Source organism: Dipteris shenzhenensis, chromosome 20 (genome assembly GCF_047967505.1).
Source record: "Dipteris shenzhenensis isolate YYH24624 ecotype China chromosome 20, Dip_SZ_1.0, whole genome shotgun sequence".
In the NCBI taxonomy this organism is placed as follows: domain Eukaryota; kingdom Viridiplantae; phylum Streptophyta; class Polypodiopsida; order Gleicheniales; family Dipteridaceae; genus Dipteris; species Dipteris shenzhenensis.
Genome location: NC_141615.1, coordinates 8051091 through 8065779, shown reverse-complemented (window position 1 = coordinate 8065779; position 14689 = coordinate 8051091). Strand labels below are relative to the sequence as shown.

Below are 14689 nucleotides of genomic sequence, written 5' to 3'. Positions count from 1 at the left end.
TCCTGTAACAAACACAGCCCCAGGGGGTAATGAAGGTAGTCTTGATTTGATCTTCCTGGGCTATGTCTATCTGGAAGTACCCTGAATATCCGTTACACAAGCTGTACATTTCATGACCTGCCACTTTATCAAGAATATCATCCAAAAAAGGCAGAGGATAGTGGTTTCTCTGTCACTGCATTCAGAGGTTTGTAATCAACACAGACTCTCCATTTGTCTACACCTTTTGGCACTATGACCACAGGACTTATCCAATCAGAGTGAACTACAAGATAAATTATTCCTGCCTTGAGAAGCTTATCTACCTCTTCCTTCAGCAGATCTCTCTGTTCCGGGCTTAATCTCCTTATTTTCTGAAAAACAGGTTTGGCACCTTCCTTCAGCTCAATCCTCAGAGGCTTCCCTTTAAATCCCCTGATCTCCTCATAAGAGGTGATAAACAAATTGGGGTATTTTTGCAACATCTTCAAATATTCTTCTTTCTCCACAATATTGAGATCAGGATTCAATGATTGCTCAGTCAACACCTGGGTTGATTCTTGAGAACATTTGGGCTGCATTAAATCCTCGATAACCTCAAACCTATCCACCTCTTCCTCACTGAACCCTGCTACCCCCACAAAATCTACCTGTGAATCATCATCTACCAAATCCACCAATGCTATTGTTCCTTCATCACTTTCTGAAGTCACCGAACTCTCATCCTCACTGCTGGTTCCACTTCTCTCTTCCTCTTCACTTGCCGAATCTGAAACTTCAGCCCTGCTTACCATATCGAAATTCAATTTCTTCCCATTCATATGTACAGAAAAGATTCCTTTCTGCCAATTCTGAATTGCACCTACCTTCCTCAACCACGGCCTTCCAAGAATCAAAGGATAGGCTCCCAACCCCGCAGGCATCACATGGCAATCCACTCGACATGAAACACTGAATGCCTCAACCTCCAGACCAGGTACTATCCCTAAAGTCTTCACCTTGGAGTGGTTTGCCATTCTGATGCGATAACTAGAGGAGCAGGATATCTTCAATCCTAATCTTTCCACACAAGCCTGGGTAATCACACAAATCTGTGTACCTCCATCTATATAGGCCTCTCCAAAACCCTTTCCTTTATGCCAGGCTTCTACAGCAGGTAAAAGATCCGGCAACTCTGAGACAGACATCAGCTTAATTGTACCTTTATGAGAGTTCTTCTTTGCTGGATTTACAGCCCGCCTCCATCCTTTTTTAAGCATTGGGCATAGACCAATCATTTGAGCAAACGTAATGTCCGGTTTCCTCGCTGAAAGATCTTCCACCAAATCATAATCTCCCTACTCCTTCCCCATGGGATAATCTGCAGTTCTGTACTTCCTTATGGGCTTCCTGCTCTTCTTCTTTTGGTAGGTCATCATCTCCTCAGACTGCTTCCCCTTCTTTGCACTCGGACCAACCTCCTCTTCTCTATCTCTCTTCCCTAATGGCATGACATCTTTAACTTCCTCCAACTCCAACAAGCCAAATGTAACTGCCTTACCTTTCCCTTTCTCTTCTACAGTGGCTTTACAGATTCCAGAGGTACTAGGCTGACCTGCATCTTTTACTTCTACACTATGATCATTCACCCTATTATTTAACCCTGTTGGCAATGGATAAACATCACCTCCAGCACGAGGAGGCTTATCACAGTGTGTGATGTAATGTCCCCACTCTCCACAATTAAAGCACTGGACACAAGGTGCAAATGACCCTTGACCTCGTCCTGCCTGCCACGGGCGTGAATTATTTGAAGAAGGCATGCTGCCTCTGCCATAACCACCCGATGATCTACCTCTTTTCCTACCGTTCATCAAGTTCAAACTCAAACTCTTCATAAGCTCCGACATTTCATGAATTTCTTCTTTTATATTCTCCTCCTTCTTGACTTCAGGCTTCTGTATTTCTGGCTTCACATGAGAGAGAATTTCAAGCACATGTTGAACCATTGGCATCTCTTGCATCATTTGTGACAATCTTATTTGCTTCCTCTCCTTCTCTTTTGCAACCCTGAGAGCATCCTCATAAGTGACCAGCTCTTGACATTCAATCTTTATCCTAATCTCCGGCTTCATACCAGCAACAAACCTATCCTTTTTTATGACTCTGGGAGGAACTTCAGGTAATAAGGCCACCTACCATTTATTCCACAACATGGTTAGCTTATCGACATACTCATCCACTAATTGAGTCCGCTGTTGTTGCAATAAACATAGCTCTCTCCAAATGCCATCAGGATCTCTAACACACAGAAACCTGTCCTCACCTTTGGATAAGTCGGGTTTCTGTGAGCACCCTGATCATCATGTATTCTTGCACAGAAAGTCTGCAGCCAAGTTCTTGCTTCTCCCAACAGACAAAAGGATAAAATCTAAAGGACTTCTGGAGCATTCCTGTCTTTAATAAGAGCTGTGAACTCCAAGCACTCTAAAAACCTCTCTGGATCTTCATTGGGCAATCCGTGAAATCGAGGAAATTCATGAGCCATCTCTCCTCTTAACTAACTTATCTCAAACACACTTCCAACCAAAAATACCACCCAACCTCTTCTGGGAAGAAAGCAAAAATAATCACTCTACTGAAGAAAACTTACCCTGCATCTGACTGGCATTCTTCTTCCTAAGAGCAATCACTTTCAAAGCCTTTTGAACCTTAGCACGGAGACGTATCACCCGAAGTTCAACATGAAGGCATCTATCTCTCCTGTGTCCACACTCCCCACATAACTCACAATGAATCACTCTCATGCGAGGCTTTGTCTTCATAGTTTCAATCCCTAAACACACAGAAATTCAAGCAACATTCCCCAGCCAATTCTTCTGGGCCGTTTTGTCTTGAGTACCCAATCTCAATTCAAAACTCCTCCTATCCCTAGCAGGATCGCCAAAAAAGATGATAAGGAAAAAATGGAAAGACAACCAGAAATTATGTACTTCACCACGTCAGATAGCTGAGACTTCATAGGGATCATCTGCAATGTGGGCTCATACATGATGAGCTTATGAACCAGATTCCAGGGTATGTGTCTTTGTAATAGGCACTGAGACAAACCCCCATAAAAACTGACTGAACATAGATCACACAGACTCAGAGAGAACCAAAGGACTACACAACCCGAGACAACTAGACTTTAGAAATGAACTTTCCTCAACAACTCAGAGAACAGTCAGCCTAAGAATACTACGAACCCACAGTCCACATAAAGGTTATCTTTGGGACTTTTCAAGACATCAACTCACAATCAAGATCCCACAGCCAAGACTCGTAAGCCTCCATCAAGAGCTACAGCTCGTAACTCTTGACGTCATCATAACTGCTCCACAACATCTCCTTCTCAAACACCGAGCTCCAGCATTCCATAACTCTCCCCAAAGCTACAGTCAACAACCAAAGAGTGAAAGGGACTCGCTAGCAGATCGCATCAATCATCTCTGCTCTTACACAACTACATCCAGCGTCTGTATTTTTCTCTTGCTCGTAGAGTACTCCACACTCATAGCTTCATGTCGCCAACAGTCCTCTAGTCAGCAGAACTGATACCACGGCTATGCCTCAAGCTTTTACTAAGAAATAGCTCATAACCAGCCTCCTACAAGCCCACACGGAAGACATCTCAAGCAACAGCCTTAGCCTCTTCTATTTCCCGTATTGTATGCTTTCCATCACTCAAGATATTCTACCCAAAACCTCCATGATAGCTATGCTTCTCACAGCCAAGAAACCCACGATGCTTCATGTTCATCCGTCGCCCAGAATCCTCTTCTCAGCCCGCACCATCAACTACACAGCCAAGACTCCTAGAGGACTTCAGTAAGCGCCAACCGTGCCACACAGATCACGAAGCACCTGGAGCCCATACATCCCAAGCAACTGCAGTCGAATTGCATGCAACCCCGTACGCACACATGAAAAGCCCTTTGACATGGACACCATAACATATTAAATTCATGTAACATGCAAGTGCACATTGACTCAGGAAAATATAAAAAAACCCTTCATGACTTGACTTTACATAACCCCAAAAACATTTTGCTTGATCACACACTAGACACCCTTGCTCTAGAAGTCTGGTACAACCAATTGCATTTCATCATTTCCCATGAAGTCCCTACAAAACATACTTTATTATCTCAAAAAAATATACATCAGTCCATCATGCTTGTGAAAGAAAAATCCACAAATGCCAAAAGCCCACACCTACCCTAGATGTGTACAACTATGTGCCTACCCACAGCTATATACAATGCTCAAAAACTTGATACAGATTTTGTCCTATCAGCGTGACTATGAAAGGCCGCCAAAGGCTGAGCATAAGGCTACAAACAGAAAACGGCAAGCTTGAAGTGGGCTGGCAAGCAAAAATCGGCAAGGGAGGGGCAGAATCGACATAAATAGACTGTACGGAACAGCACGCACGACTTTCAAGAAGAAGGCACGACTGACGAGACGCCAAAAACCGATTTACGAAGGTTGCAATAACTACTAGGCATTGCTTTTCCCAAAAATTAAAGGCTGGGTTACTTGAACATAAGGTTAGTCTTGAGTTGGGCCTTAGGTTTAGGGCTGGTTGCCCTTTTTAGGCCCTCTAGGTACCCTTTTGTAGGGTGGTGCTTGGTGCCAAAGGGTGTGTGCCTATTCTAAGGGGTGTGACCCTTGGAATAGGTGTACCTTTTTATGAAGGGGTGTGACCCTGTTTTAAAAAGGGGTGTCCCCACACGAAAAGATGTCCTTTTTTCCACATGGGGTGTGTCCCTTGGGTGAGGAGTCAGAAACTTTTGATCAAAAGGCGTGTCCGATGGTGGAAAAGGTGCGTCCCTTGGTTTTGGGACAACCCAAGCACATCAGACGACACGATTTTTGTCGTGTCCATTCACATCAACTCGTGATGTGAGGGAGACAGAGAGGCCACTAATGACTTTAGGTGGGGTTGGCGCTAAAGACACTTCTAGGTCAGTGAGGGGGAGAGATAAAGGGAAATCCAAGGCTGTTGAGGTGCTTTCGCAAGCTGAAAATGATGACCCTGGGCCATCAAATTGTGGCTATGATTCGTCATGTAGTGACAGTTTGGATAGTGAGCTGGGTATACCATCTGTGTCTACACCTGGAGTCAAGGGAAGCAGGTACATACCTCCTCATGAACGAGGAGAGTCAGGCACTCCAGTGAGAAGGTCACAGAGAGTCAGGTATCCTGTTGACAGGTGAACTTATAGTGGTTATGCTACTCGGCATTATGCATATATGACAAAAGTTATGAGACATACTGAGCCAACTATCTTTGGTGAGGCTATGCAACATGGTCATTGGCAGAATGCCATGGATGAGGAGATGGATGCCCTTGCCACTAATCAGACTTGGGATTTGGTGGAGTTGCCTGAAGGCAAGAATCCTATCGGTTGCAAATGGGTCTACAAAGTAAAATGCAAGTCTGATGGATCAGTGGAAAGGTATAAAGCAAGGCTAGTTGCCAAAGGGTATGTACAACAGTATGGGCTAGATTATGAGGAAACTTTCAGCCCTATTGCCAAGATGGCAACTGTGAGAACTGTCATAGCATTGGCTGCTACAAATGGCTGGAAATTGCAGCAAATGGATGTCAAGAATGCTTTCCTAAATGGTGACTTGTTGGAGGAAGTCTATATGGTTTAGCCCGAGGGTTATGTGCACCCTGACTATCCCAACTATGTTTGCAGGTTGAAGAAATCTCTATATGGGCTGAAGCAAGCACCTAGAGCATGGAATGAAAGGATCAATAGATACCTGCAGGAGCTTGGTTTTGCAGTTGGGAAGGATGATCATTCACTGTTCACAAAGAAGACGATGCTGGATATGTTGTGATTATGATTTATGTTGATGATCTAATTTTGACTGGTAGTGATGATGATGGCATTGCTGAAATTAAGAGCAAGCTGAAAATGGAGTTTGATATGAAGGATCTAGGGGACTTAAAGTTCTTTCTTGGCATAGAGGTGTTGAGAACACCTGATGGCATTTGGCTTATGCAGAGGCAGTATGCCTTGAATATGCTGGAGAGGTTTGGCATGAAGGATTGCAAACCAATGGATATCCCCTTGGATCAAAACTTGAAGATGATGGCTGATTCTGGAGCTGAGATTGATGATATTACCATGTATAGGCTTCCTATGTCTCCCTTTTCTGTACTCTACCTATTCAAGATGATTCTCCTTTGGATGTGATTGAATTTGAGCCTGATGAGCGGCCACATGGTGAGGTACTACTCCTGCTTCAGGTGTTTCAGATAAACAACCAACTATCAAGGATAGGCAGCCACCAGTTGCTAGACAGCCCAATGTGTATGCACATCGTGCACGTGGTAGAGCAAGTCACCAAGGTGGGCCAAGTTGACTTTGAGGACACGAAGGGACGGCCTTCTTAGGAAGCACTAGGGCATCCACCAGTAGGTAACCCAATGTTGAGATCAATCATGCTTTAATGACATTAGTATGCATACTGTCATCCATTTTGACAAACGGCCATGGAATCTAAAATCAGATCCATTAAGAAGAATGCCACTTGGGATTTGGTTGATCCACCCATTGGGAAAAATATTGTGAGCATTGGAGAATGTTAAGCCCGTCATGTTGCCAAGGGGTATGCACATGAGGAGACCTCTGCTCTAGTGGCAAAGATGACTATAATCCATTCTGTATCTCCTTAGCTGCACTTTATCGATGGTCAGTTTTTCAAATGGATGTCAAACTGCCTTCTTAAATGGGGATCTTAAAGAAGAGGTTTATGTACAGAATCCTAAGGTCTTGAGGTTTTAGCACAAGAGCACAAGATATGCAAGCTAAAGAAATCACTTTATCAAATGAAGCAAGAATCACATGGATGGTATCATAAGATACATCAGTTTTTCTAGTCCAAGGAATTGTGAACACTCCAACTGAACCAAATTTGTATGTTCTGCAAGAAGGGACAGATTTAATAGTACTTGTACTTTATGCGGATGATATTATACTCATTGGCAATAATGATTAGAAAGCTGGAAATATGAGCCATCAGAAACCTTTGATACGACAGATTTGGGCTTGTTGCACTATTGTTTGGCATTGTGTTTTGGTAGACTAAAGATGGCATATTGCATGTCTCAAACAATGTATGTCAAGAGTCTCTTGCAGGTGGAGGACAGAAAACCCGTAACAACTCCACTTGAGAAAGGTATCAACCTCAGGAAGCATAACACCCCTAAAAAGCTTGATGGTAATCTTTATAGACAGTTGGTAGCCAGCCTCATCTTCATGTGTTCTATGAAGCTAGACATTGCTTATGCTACAGGGCTACTGAGTCAATTATCACACATTGGAGAGCAAAGAAAAGGCTTTTAGAATGTGTATGTCGTAAAACTTTTTCTTTATGCTAGAGACCGTGAATTTGAGCTTTATGGGTTCATAGACTCAGATTAATCTGGTGACACAGATGACAGATGTGCCACATCTGGCTGTTGTTTCTCATTTGGACCAGCTTTCATCTCATGTCTCATGAAGAAACAAGCAGGGGTCTCTCCTTCATCTAGTGAAGCTGAATATAAAGCAGCAAATGCAGCCACTAAGGAATGCATGCAGTCAAGATAAGTTAATGCATGTTCTGCATCATTCATAGGATGGTATGGCCATGTCCACTTATTGTTTTAGTCAAATTGCATTGGTGGTTTTATTGAAGTCAACTTTTGTCTATATGCAAACAATATGACTGATATCTTCACCAAAAGCCTTCATACCTATATGTTTATTCAACTTCAAGTGGTCTTTTTTCATTTGCTAGCTAGAATTGGTAAGAGGCAATGCCATTGATCTTTTTTCATTTGCTAACTAGGATACGTCTTGGGATTAGAGATATTAGAAAAAAGTCAAGGGTGACATTGTCGATTTCTATTTCCCCAGCTTGGGTTACTCCCATGGGTTGCTATATCCCTTTGGAATGAATTTGTGCAACCCAGTACTTCAACTACACTATGTACTCAATACATGTTAGTCAACTATAAATATTTCACTTTTAATGGGTTTCTGATATAACCCAACTCTCTGTTGTTTTTCAGGTGTTATTGGTAGTCCGCTGTGGCAAGAGTTCGTCTCTTAACGATGTTGAAAGTGTGATGAACTATCATTAGGGGACTCAAAAAGGCCTTGTAAGGATTTGATTAGGAAAATGGTGAATCTTCGAATCCTCAAGTTAAGAGGGCATAGGTAAACTGCAATTAATGGAAGGTTTAACTTTTTGATCATACTCCCATCCAAGGGCACCACGTGAGGTGTCTAGTCCTCACCGTTGGATCAAACTCTCAATATAAGGGCTCAATGACAAGACATAGCCTCCTTTAATTAGGCAGGCAGCCGCCACCTTCAAGTGGCTTTAGAGATTTGATCCAAGCCCATCCAAGGGCTCACGCGACTCACCTACTCTATTCGATCAAAAGCTTATCCAAGGGCTCACGCGACGCGCCAGATCTTTGTCATTGGATGAAAGCCCATCCAAGGGCTCGCAAATGTGTGTGTTCTTCACTGTTAGATCCAGCTCCTTTATTCAAGGCCTCACATGCTATGCCTATTTCCAACCACAGGATTTATTCTAGATCCAATGGACATAGTGGGGCAGTCGCCAAGTACATTTACTCAATGTGGAGGTGGGCATTTTGGAAGCCTAGATTCATTCAATGAGCTTCAGCACTTTGTCAAACAAGCTATGGATGCATCATAATCAATTTTCAAAAGACAGACGTTTATTTTTGGAGTTAGTGTCAAGAAATGACAGGAAATTTAAATTGCAGTTGATTATTTTCTCCTTTCATACACCATCAACCAATGTTTTTAATGACCCTTTGCATATTAAACAATCTGAGATAAACAGTGTCAAAAGATGATACAATCACCACATAATAGGATATTACATGCAGGTCAAAACAGATTGGTAATGCATTACATAATGCAAAAGCTACTGCGTCTAAAAATTCCATATCATCTTTGAATCGCGAAAACAATATGTATAGAAAACTTGGGCACCTTTAACTCTTGCTTGCGTAAAGTTTTGATCATATATCGGTCATCATTAGAAAGGAAAAATATGCTCCCACTTTTTCCAGGTGATAGAAGCTCTCTCAATGCATCATTCCCACAGATGGACATCATGTAATCTGCCGCATCAATCTTGAACATCTCTCGAAGCTTCCTGGTAATAGTAGAGGTAAATACTGAATGACAAAAGTACTATGAAATATAACAATAAGGAGGGAAACAATAGAAGCCAATGCAATTCTGTCCAATACAATTTCTTTAAAAAAAGGTGTGACTGATGGAATCTCTCTCTCTCTCTCTCTCTCTCTCTCTCTCTCTGTGGTAATTGAAACGAAAAAAGATGACTGCCTTAGAATGGGAAAGCATTTTTTAAAAGAAAAAGGGGGTGAAGAGGTATCAAATAATGAATTGGGAGACACTAGGCATTTGTGCATGGAACATAGATGGAATGACACTTAACAAATTGGTTGCAGTCAAGGATTCCCTAGTAAAAGTCAACTTGCTATCTACTTTGAACACTTAGAAGAATAAGAATAACAAAATACCAGATATATGACCACTGTACAGAAAAGGAACAAATATGAATTATCAAAATATCTAGGAAGGTATTAGCATGTGAAAGAAGCAACATATGGCTTGCACGAATTCACATGTGGTCTAAAACAAATAAAACCAAGCACTACATTGCAACTCCTCAAAATTCCACAGTTATGCCAAAGAGGCACTTTTTAATCATTCTGGAATCAACCTTACACTTCTAGATATTGAAGCCAAAGTGCAAGGGTGACCAAGCAACCCGGAGGAAAGATCTACAATGATTGAAGGGTAAAGGAAAGGAAGGGAATAATGATGGTGAAAATGTTTAGAGAAAAACATGAAATAACAGGTAGAGGTAAACATATAGTCACCTTTTATCCATGTTTTCTCTCTCTATCTATGTAATTGTTTCATATCTCTTCAAAGGTACTGCAGGATTTCATATGTAAGACAAAATAATGTAATATACCTTCATAAGACTGGAAATATCCAATCTTACAAATTCAAATTTTTTATAGAACAAGCGAAAGAAAAAAGGAACGAAGAGAGTTTGTAAATAGAACTCCTTTTCATGGGGGGGGGGGGGGGAAATGGTAAGAGAGGTAGTTTATGTGCTGCTTGGTTCACCTTAATGTGGCATTTAGTAATTCCAATATGAATATTATGGAATAAAAATGAGCATCTTACATGTGCCTTTAGAGAAGCACGAACCCAGCCTAACAAACATATAGTCCAAGTTGGCAGAACCTTAGGTAGATGAATCAACTCTACACTACACTCTTCCAATTCACCTTCTTACATATTGACATTCAGAACACAGTAGATGCTGCCCTATTGAGACTCAAAAACTGGTTATTATGAGAAAGTTACGTTCTCCACATTGTTACCTCTCAAATACATATCACAAGAGAGGTCAGGAGCCCAAAACTCCCTCCATCTTTTACTTTTGAGCTATGCTCCTCTGTATGGCAGTGACGAGGATTTTGGTTTTGTCAATCCACTCTCATTTCCATGTTACTTTGTGTAAACCTCATGTCAAAGAGGGATTAAGAATCCTGAATATAAGAATCCCCATCTTGATCAGCATTTCATCCCCTACACAACTGGACGATGGGCCGATCCTGTCTCACCTTTGTTTATGCTAGAAGCACTCTTCTATACAAAGATTTGGATACATGCATACATGAATGCATGCTCCCACCTTAAAGAACCTCTCCGCATGGTACAAAGAAAGTCTTTAATGCTGTGTCTTGCACCTCTCAAAAGACATCACGGTATAGCAGTTCTCACATTTGTCATGAACTTAAAATTGCATCAATCAAGGACCCTTTCAATAAATCAACCGATAAAAAATTCATTCTTCAAAAATAAAATATTTACACTTATCCAAACAGAAGCACAAGTTGACAGCTTTGATGGGGATACAAAATACAAAATTGCTTGCACAAAACTCTGCAACATCCACTGATAATTTGTAGATAGTGTAAACAAGACTTCAGATATGTTCATGAACTGGCATTCTTCGTTTATCTAGATCGAAACAGACCTTGCCTATACAAATCTCTACAGTAACAATCATTTTCCATTTATCACGTTGTAGAGGAACCAAGCAGAGAGTACCAATAGTTCAAGCCTATCAAATATGCAGATAAAGTTAGTATCTTGTATGCTTCTTTCACAGAAGGTATATTTGAGCAAAGATATACATGAAAGAAAGGAGAGCACCTGAAAACCATGGGACAGTAGCCTTTCCATTTGAAATCTACAGATTGATGAGGAGGTGTAAGCTGAGAACCTTCCCTAGGAAACCGCATCCAAATCCTTGCCCGAAAGTCCGAGGATGTAAGCTCTCGTGGGGGTTCTATAACCTTTCCTACACTATACCTGCATGACAAACAGGCAAAACAACTCCATTATCTCCTTTCCATGAATCCCTAAAGTATTAAAAGTAATTATTTACTTGTACTATCCTTAGCACAGCTACATGATTTACTAATGGCCACATTGACAGACCCACCATTACAAAACTTCGCAATCAAGCTTGAAAGCACAATACATCATGACCATGTATCGTCAGAGCCAGAAGCGGCATCTGGTCCAAGACTTTGAACAGTGTTACACTGTCTTTAAAAATCAGGAGGGGGACAACTTTAGGATTTAACTTAATTCTAAACAGGGCAATATGTCAGGGCATAGCCATTAGCACAAGGAAGTGATCAATCCTACTATGAATAACCATTCGTTTAGGAACCCGTAAAGGGATCCCAAAACGTATAACTGTCTTTCTATCAATGAGAAACAGCCCCTGGTGTTGCAATAATTACAAATCTCAGTTAACCCTTGCCTCTCTACGCCACTGTATATTGCTTGTGCCACACGGTCTCTCTCTCCCTCTCTCAAAAAGGAACACAAGCACAGGTATATTTTAATGAAAGGGCAGCAAAAGTCAAGATTATCAGACAAGACACGCAAGCTAAAAGGGTACAAGAATCTGGATATCTGAGGAGCTCACTCTAGCCCAGCTCAAACAAACACACGTCAAACTCACTAGAGTGAAGCAAGCATGTAAGGAGGGTAAACGGGCGGGCTACCGGGATGGACAGGCTTTGGTTCGAGATTTCAAATCTAAATCCAAAGACTCTGAGTCTTAAACTGATGTTATTCAGACCGTTCTTTCTAAGATAGTACTAGTATTTAGTTATGCATCTGAATAATTGGGGCTGAGCTACATTGAGCGCTCCCTCAACTCTCTAGGTGTCCAGATCTATTTGCAAAATTTTGGTGTGCACTTTGTCCCATAGGCCCATGAGGTCTTCCGAGAACGTTAATGGATCTCTCTCTCTCTCTCTCTCATCTCCTACATCCCCTCCACTACACAACAAGATTCATCAGTAACAACTCATTCCAATGAGCATGAAAGAAAAAACATAAAATCATAACATTCTAACCACTCTCATTTAATGTTCATGTTGGCATAGATTTTGAGGTTCTTGTCACCCTACTTCTTTCTTCTAAACCCTACCCTCTGCTGAACTATGATGGACGCCTAGCCTCCATTCTTTCTATCCCTAGACCCTAGTCTATGTATTCTCCCACCCTAAATCGCAGTCTAGAACCTCTTCCCTAATCCTTACCCTATCCTACACTTGTCCTCTCTACCCTATTGTCTACCCTATCCTACACTCGTTCTCTCTAAACTATTGTCTACCCTCTTCCCTACTCACCCTTACCCTACTCAATCCTCAATCGCCTACCAATTTCCCCATCTTAATCTAAGGGGATAACTAGTGCAACTTTACGTCCACTCAATCACATTGTAATGATGGTGTCAGGAGAAAAGCTATTAATCTAACACACACAATGCCACAAAAAACTCAAAAAAAGTACTCAGTTACAGCTTAGCATGCTAGTATACATACTCAAGAAAGTTCTAGATATAAATTTATAAAAAATTGCAAAATGTGGGTGAAGGCTTTACTAAAACTGCAAGTATCCTTTGTCCTCCATTTCTCCATGCTTTGCCTCTATCCCTTCTACTCTATACTATTCCAAGCTCCTAATTTTTTGATGGTGCAAATACAATTAAGGAACACTTGTTAAGTTACAAATTGATTTTTTTATTTGTTACTTTATGTAGACATGACTAAGAAATAAACTAAGCAAACCATGTGAAACTTTTATCAAGAGATTTTACGTCAAAGGACTAAGTGAGTGATAAAAAGTATATTTTCCTCTCCCCAGTCACCTCTATTGGGTATTTTGCACATGTATTGTAATAGTAGATACAAGTAGAAAGATGGAACCATGGATCCGCTTTCATTGAATTCCCACAAATGGAGAGGGATAGTAGTACAAGAGTGTGTTAAAGCTTCACCTCTATTGGATCATGAAAGATCATAGTAGTAGGGAGAGAAGCAAGCTAACACTAGGAATGGAAAGGAAAGATAACAAGCATAATTAGCCTAGAAGGCTTTACAAGGCTTAAATATTTGTACAAATGTAAAAAAATTAGCCAATAAAGCTTTACAATAATATAAAATGTCATCTAGTGATAAAGCTTCAATCTTTGTGAAGACATGTAATCTGTCCATCCATTGATTTGCCCTCTAGTCATAAAGCTTCAATCTTCATGATGACATGTAATCTGTCCATCCATTGATATCTGTGCACTGATACCCAACTGATGCAATCTACCCACTAAAAACTATTCCACTGATATCCACTTATGCAGCCCATATGATATCCACTTATGCAGCCCACTGATACTCGTTAAATAGTGAATGGTCAAGATGGTCGGGTTTATTACAAGGCGCTTCATATGACCATAAATGTGAAAAATAGCATAGAAGGCTTTACAAGGTTTTTATGACAATAAATGAGCTTAAATATTTATACAAATGCAATAAAAATAACCAATAATCATCAAGTCAATTTAAAAGATGAATATATATATAAATATTATCTCAACTTCAAAACAACCATAAAGTCACTCTTTTATAATTTTTTAAAAGTATAATATAAAACATGTAAATATATAAAACTCTCTTTACTTTCTCTCTCTCTCTCTCTCTCTCTCTCTCTCCTCCTAAATCTCTCTATAGCCATAGTCAAGACACCTCCATGAAGGCAAGGTGAGAGACTACTGGAATGGAACCAAGAACAGAACATGACAATGACGGTCTAAGGTGAGGGACTATTGGAATGGAACCAAGAACATAACATGACAATGACAGTCATTAAACTGTGCACCCTATGTAACTCAGAGGCTAAAGTCTGAGCGTGTTCAGAGGTTTGATCCAAGCACTCTCATGGCTTGAGGCTCAACATGCTCAGAGACTCACGTTATAGCATGGCTACATGACCAGCTCATAGGTCTAGGAATACACCACCATCCTGGAACTTGGCCAGGCCTGATAACGAGACCTATCAAAGCCAATACATGGCTCCCACAATGCATCCCCCTCTAAACCTATCAAAGCCAATACATGGCTCCCACAGTACATCCCTTCATAACATTACATGTTAGGAAGCCATACACCAAAATAGGAAAACCAATACATCTTTTTAGAAGGACTATCCAAGGCAAAGGACCTTTAGACTCAATG

The 14689-nt window shown here is 40.9% G+C and overlaps 1 protein-coding gene across 7 annotated transcripts in view; it reads right to left on the bottom strand.

Moving 5' to 3' along the window:
* Nucleotides 1-14689, bottom strand: part of LOC147889220 (phosphatidylinositol 4-phosphate 5-kinase 9-like) — a 74631-nt gene that overhangs the window by 36994 nt on the left and 22948 nt on the right. For all 7 annotated transcript variants that reach the window (XM_087391227.1, XM_087391232.1, XM_087391229.1 and 4 more), the window contains 2 exons: nt 11310-11468; nt 9036-9201 (listed from right to left, as the gene is read on the bottom strand). In XM_087391227.1, the coding sequence (XP_087247353.1) occupies nt 9036-9201; nt 11310-11468 (325 nt within the window). The remainder of the gene's footprint in view (nt 1-9035; nt 9202-11309; nt 11469-14689) is intronic.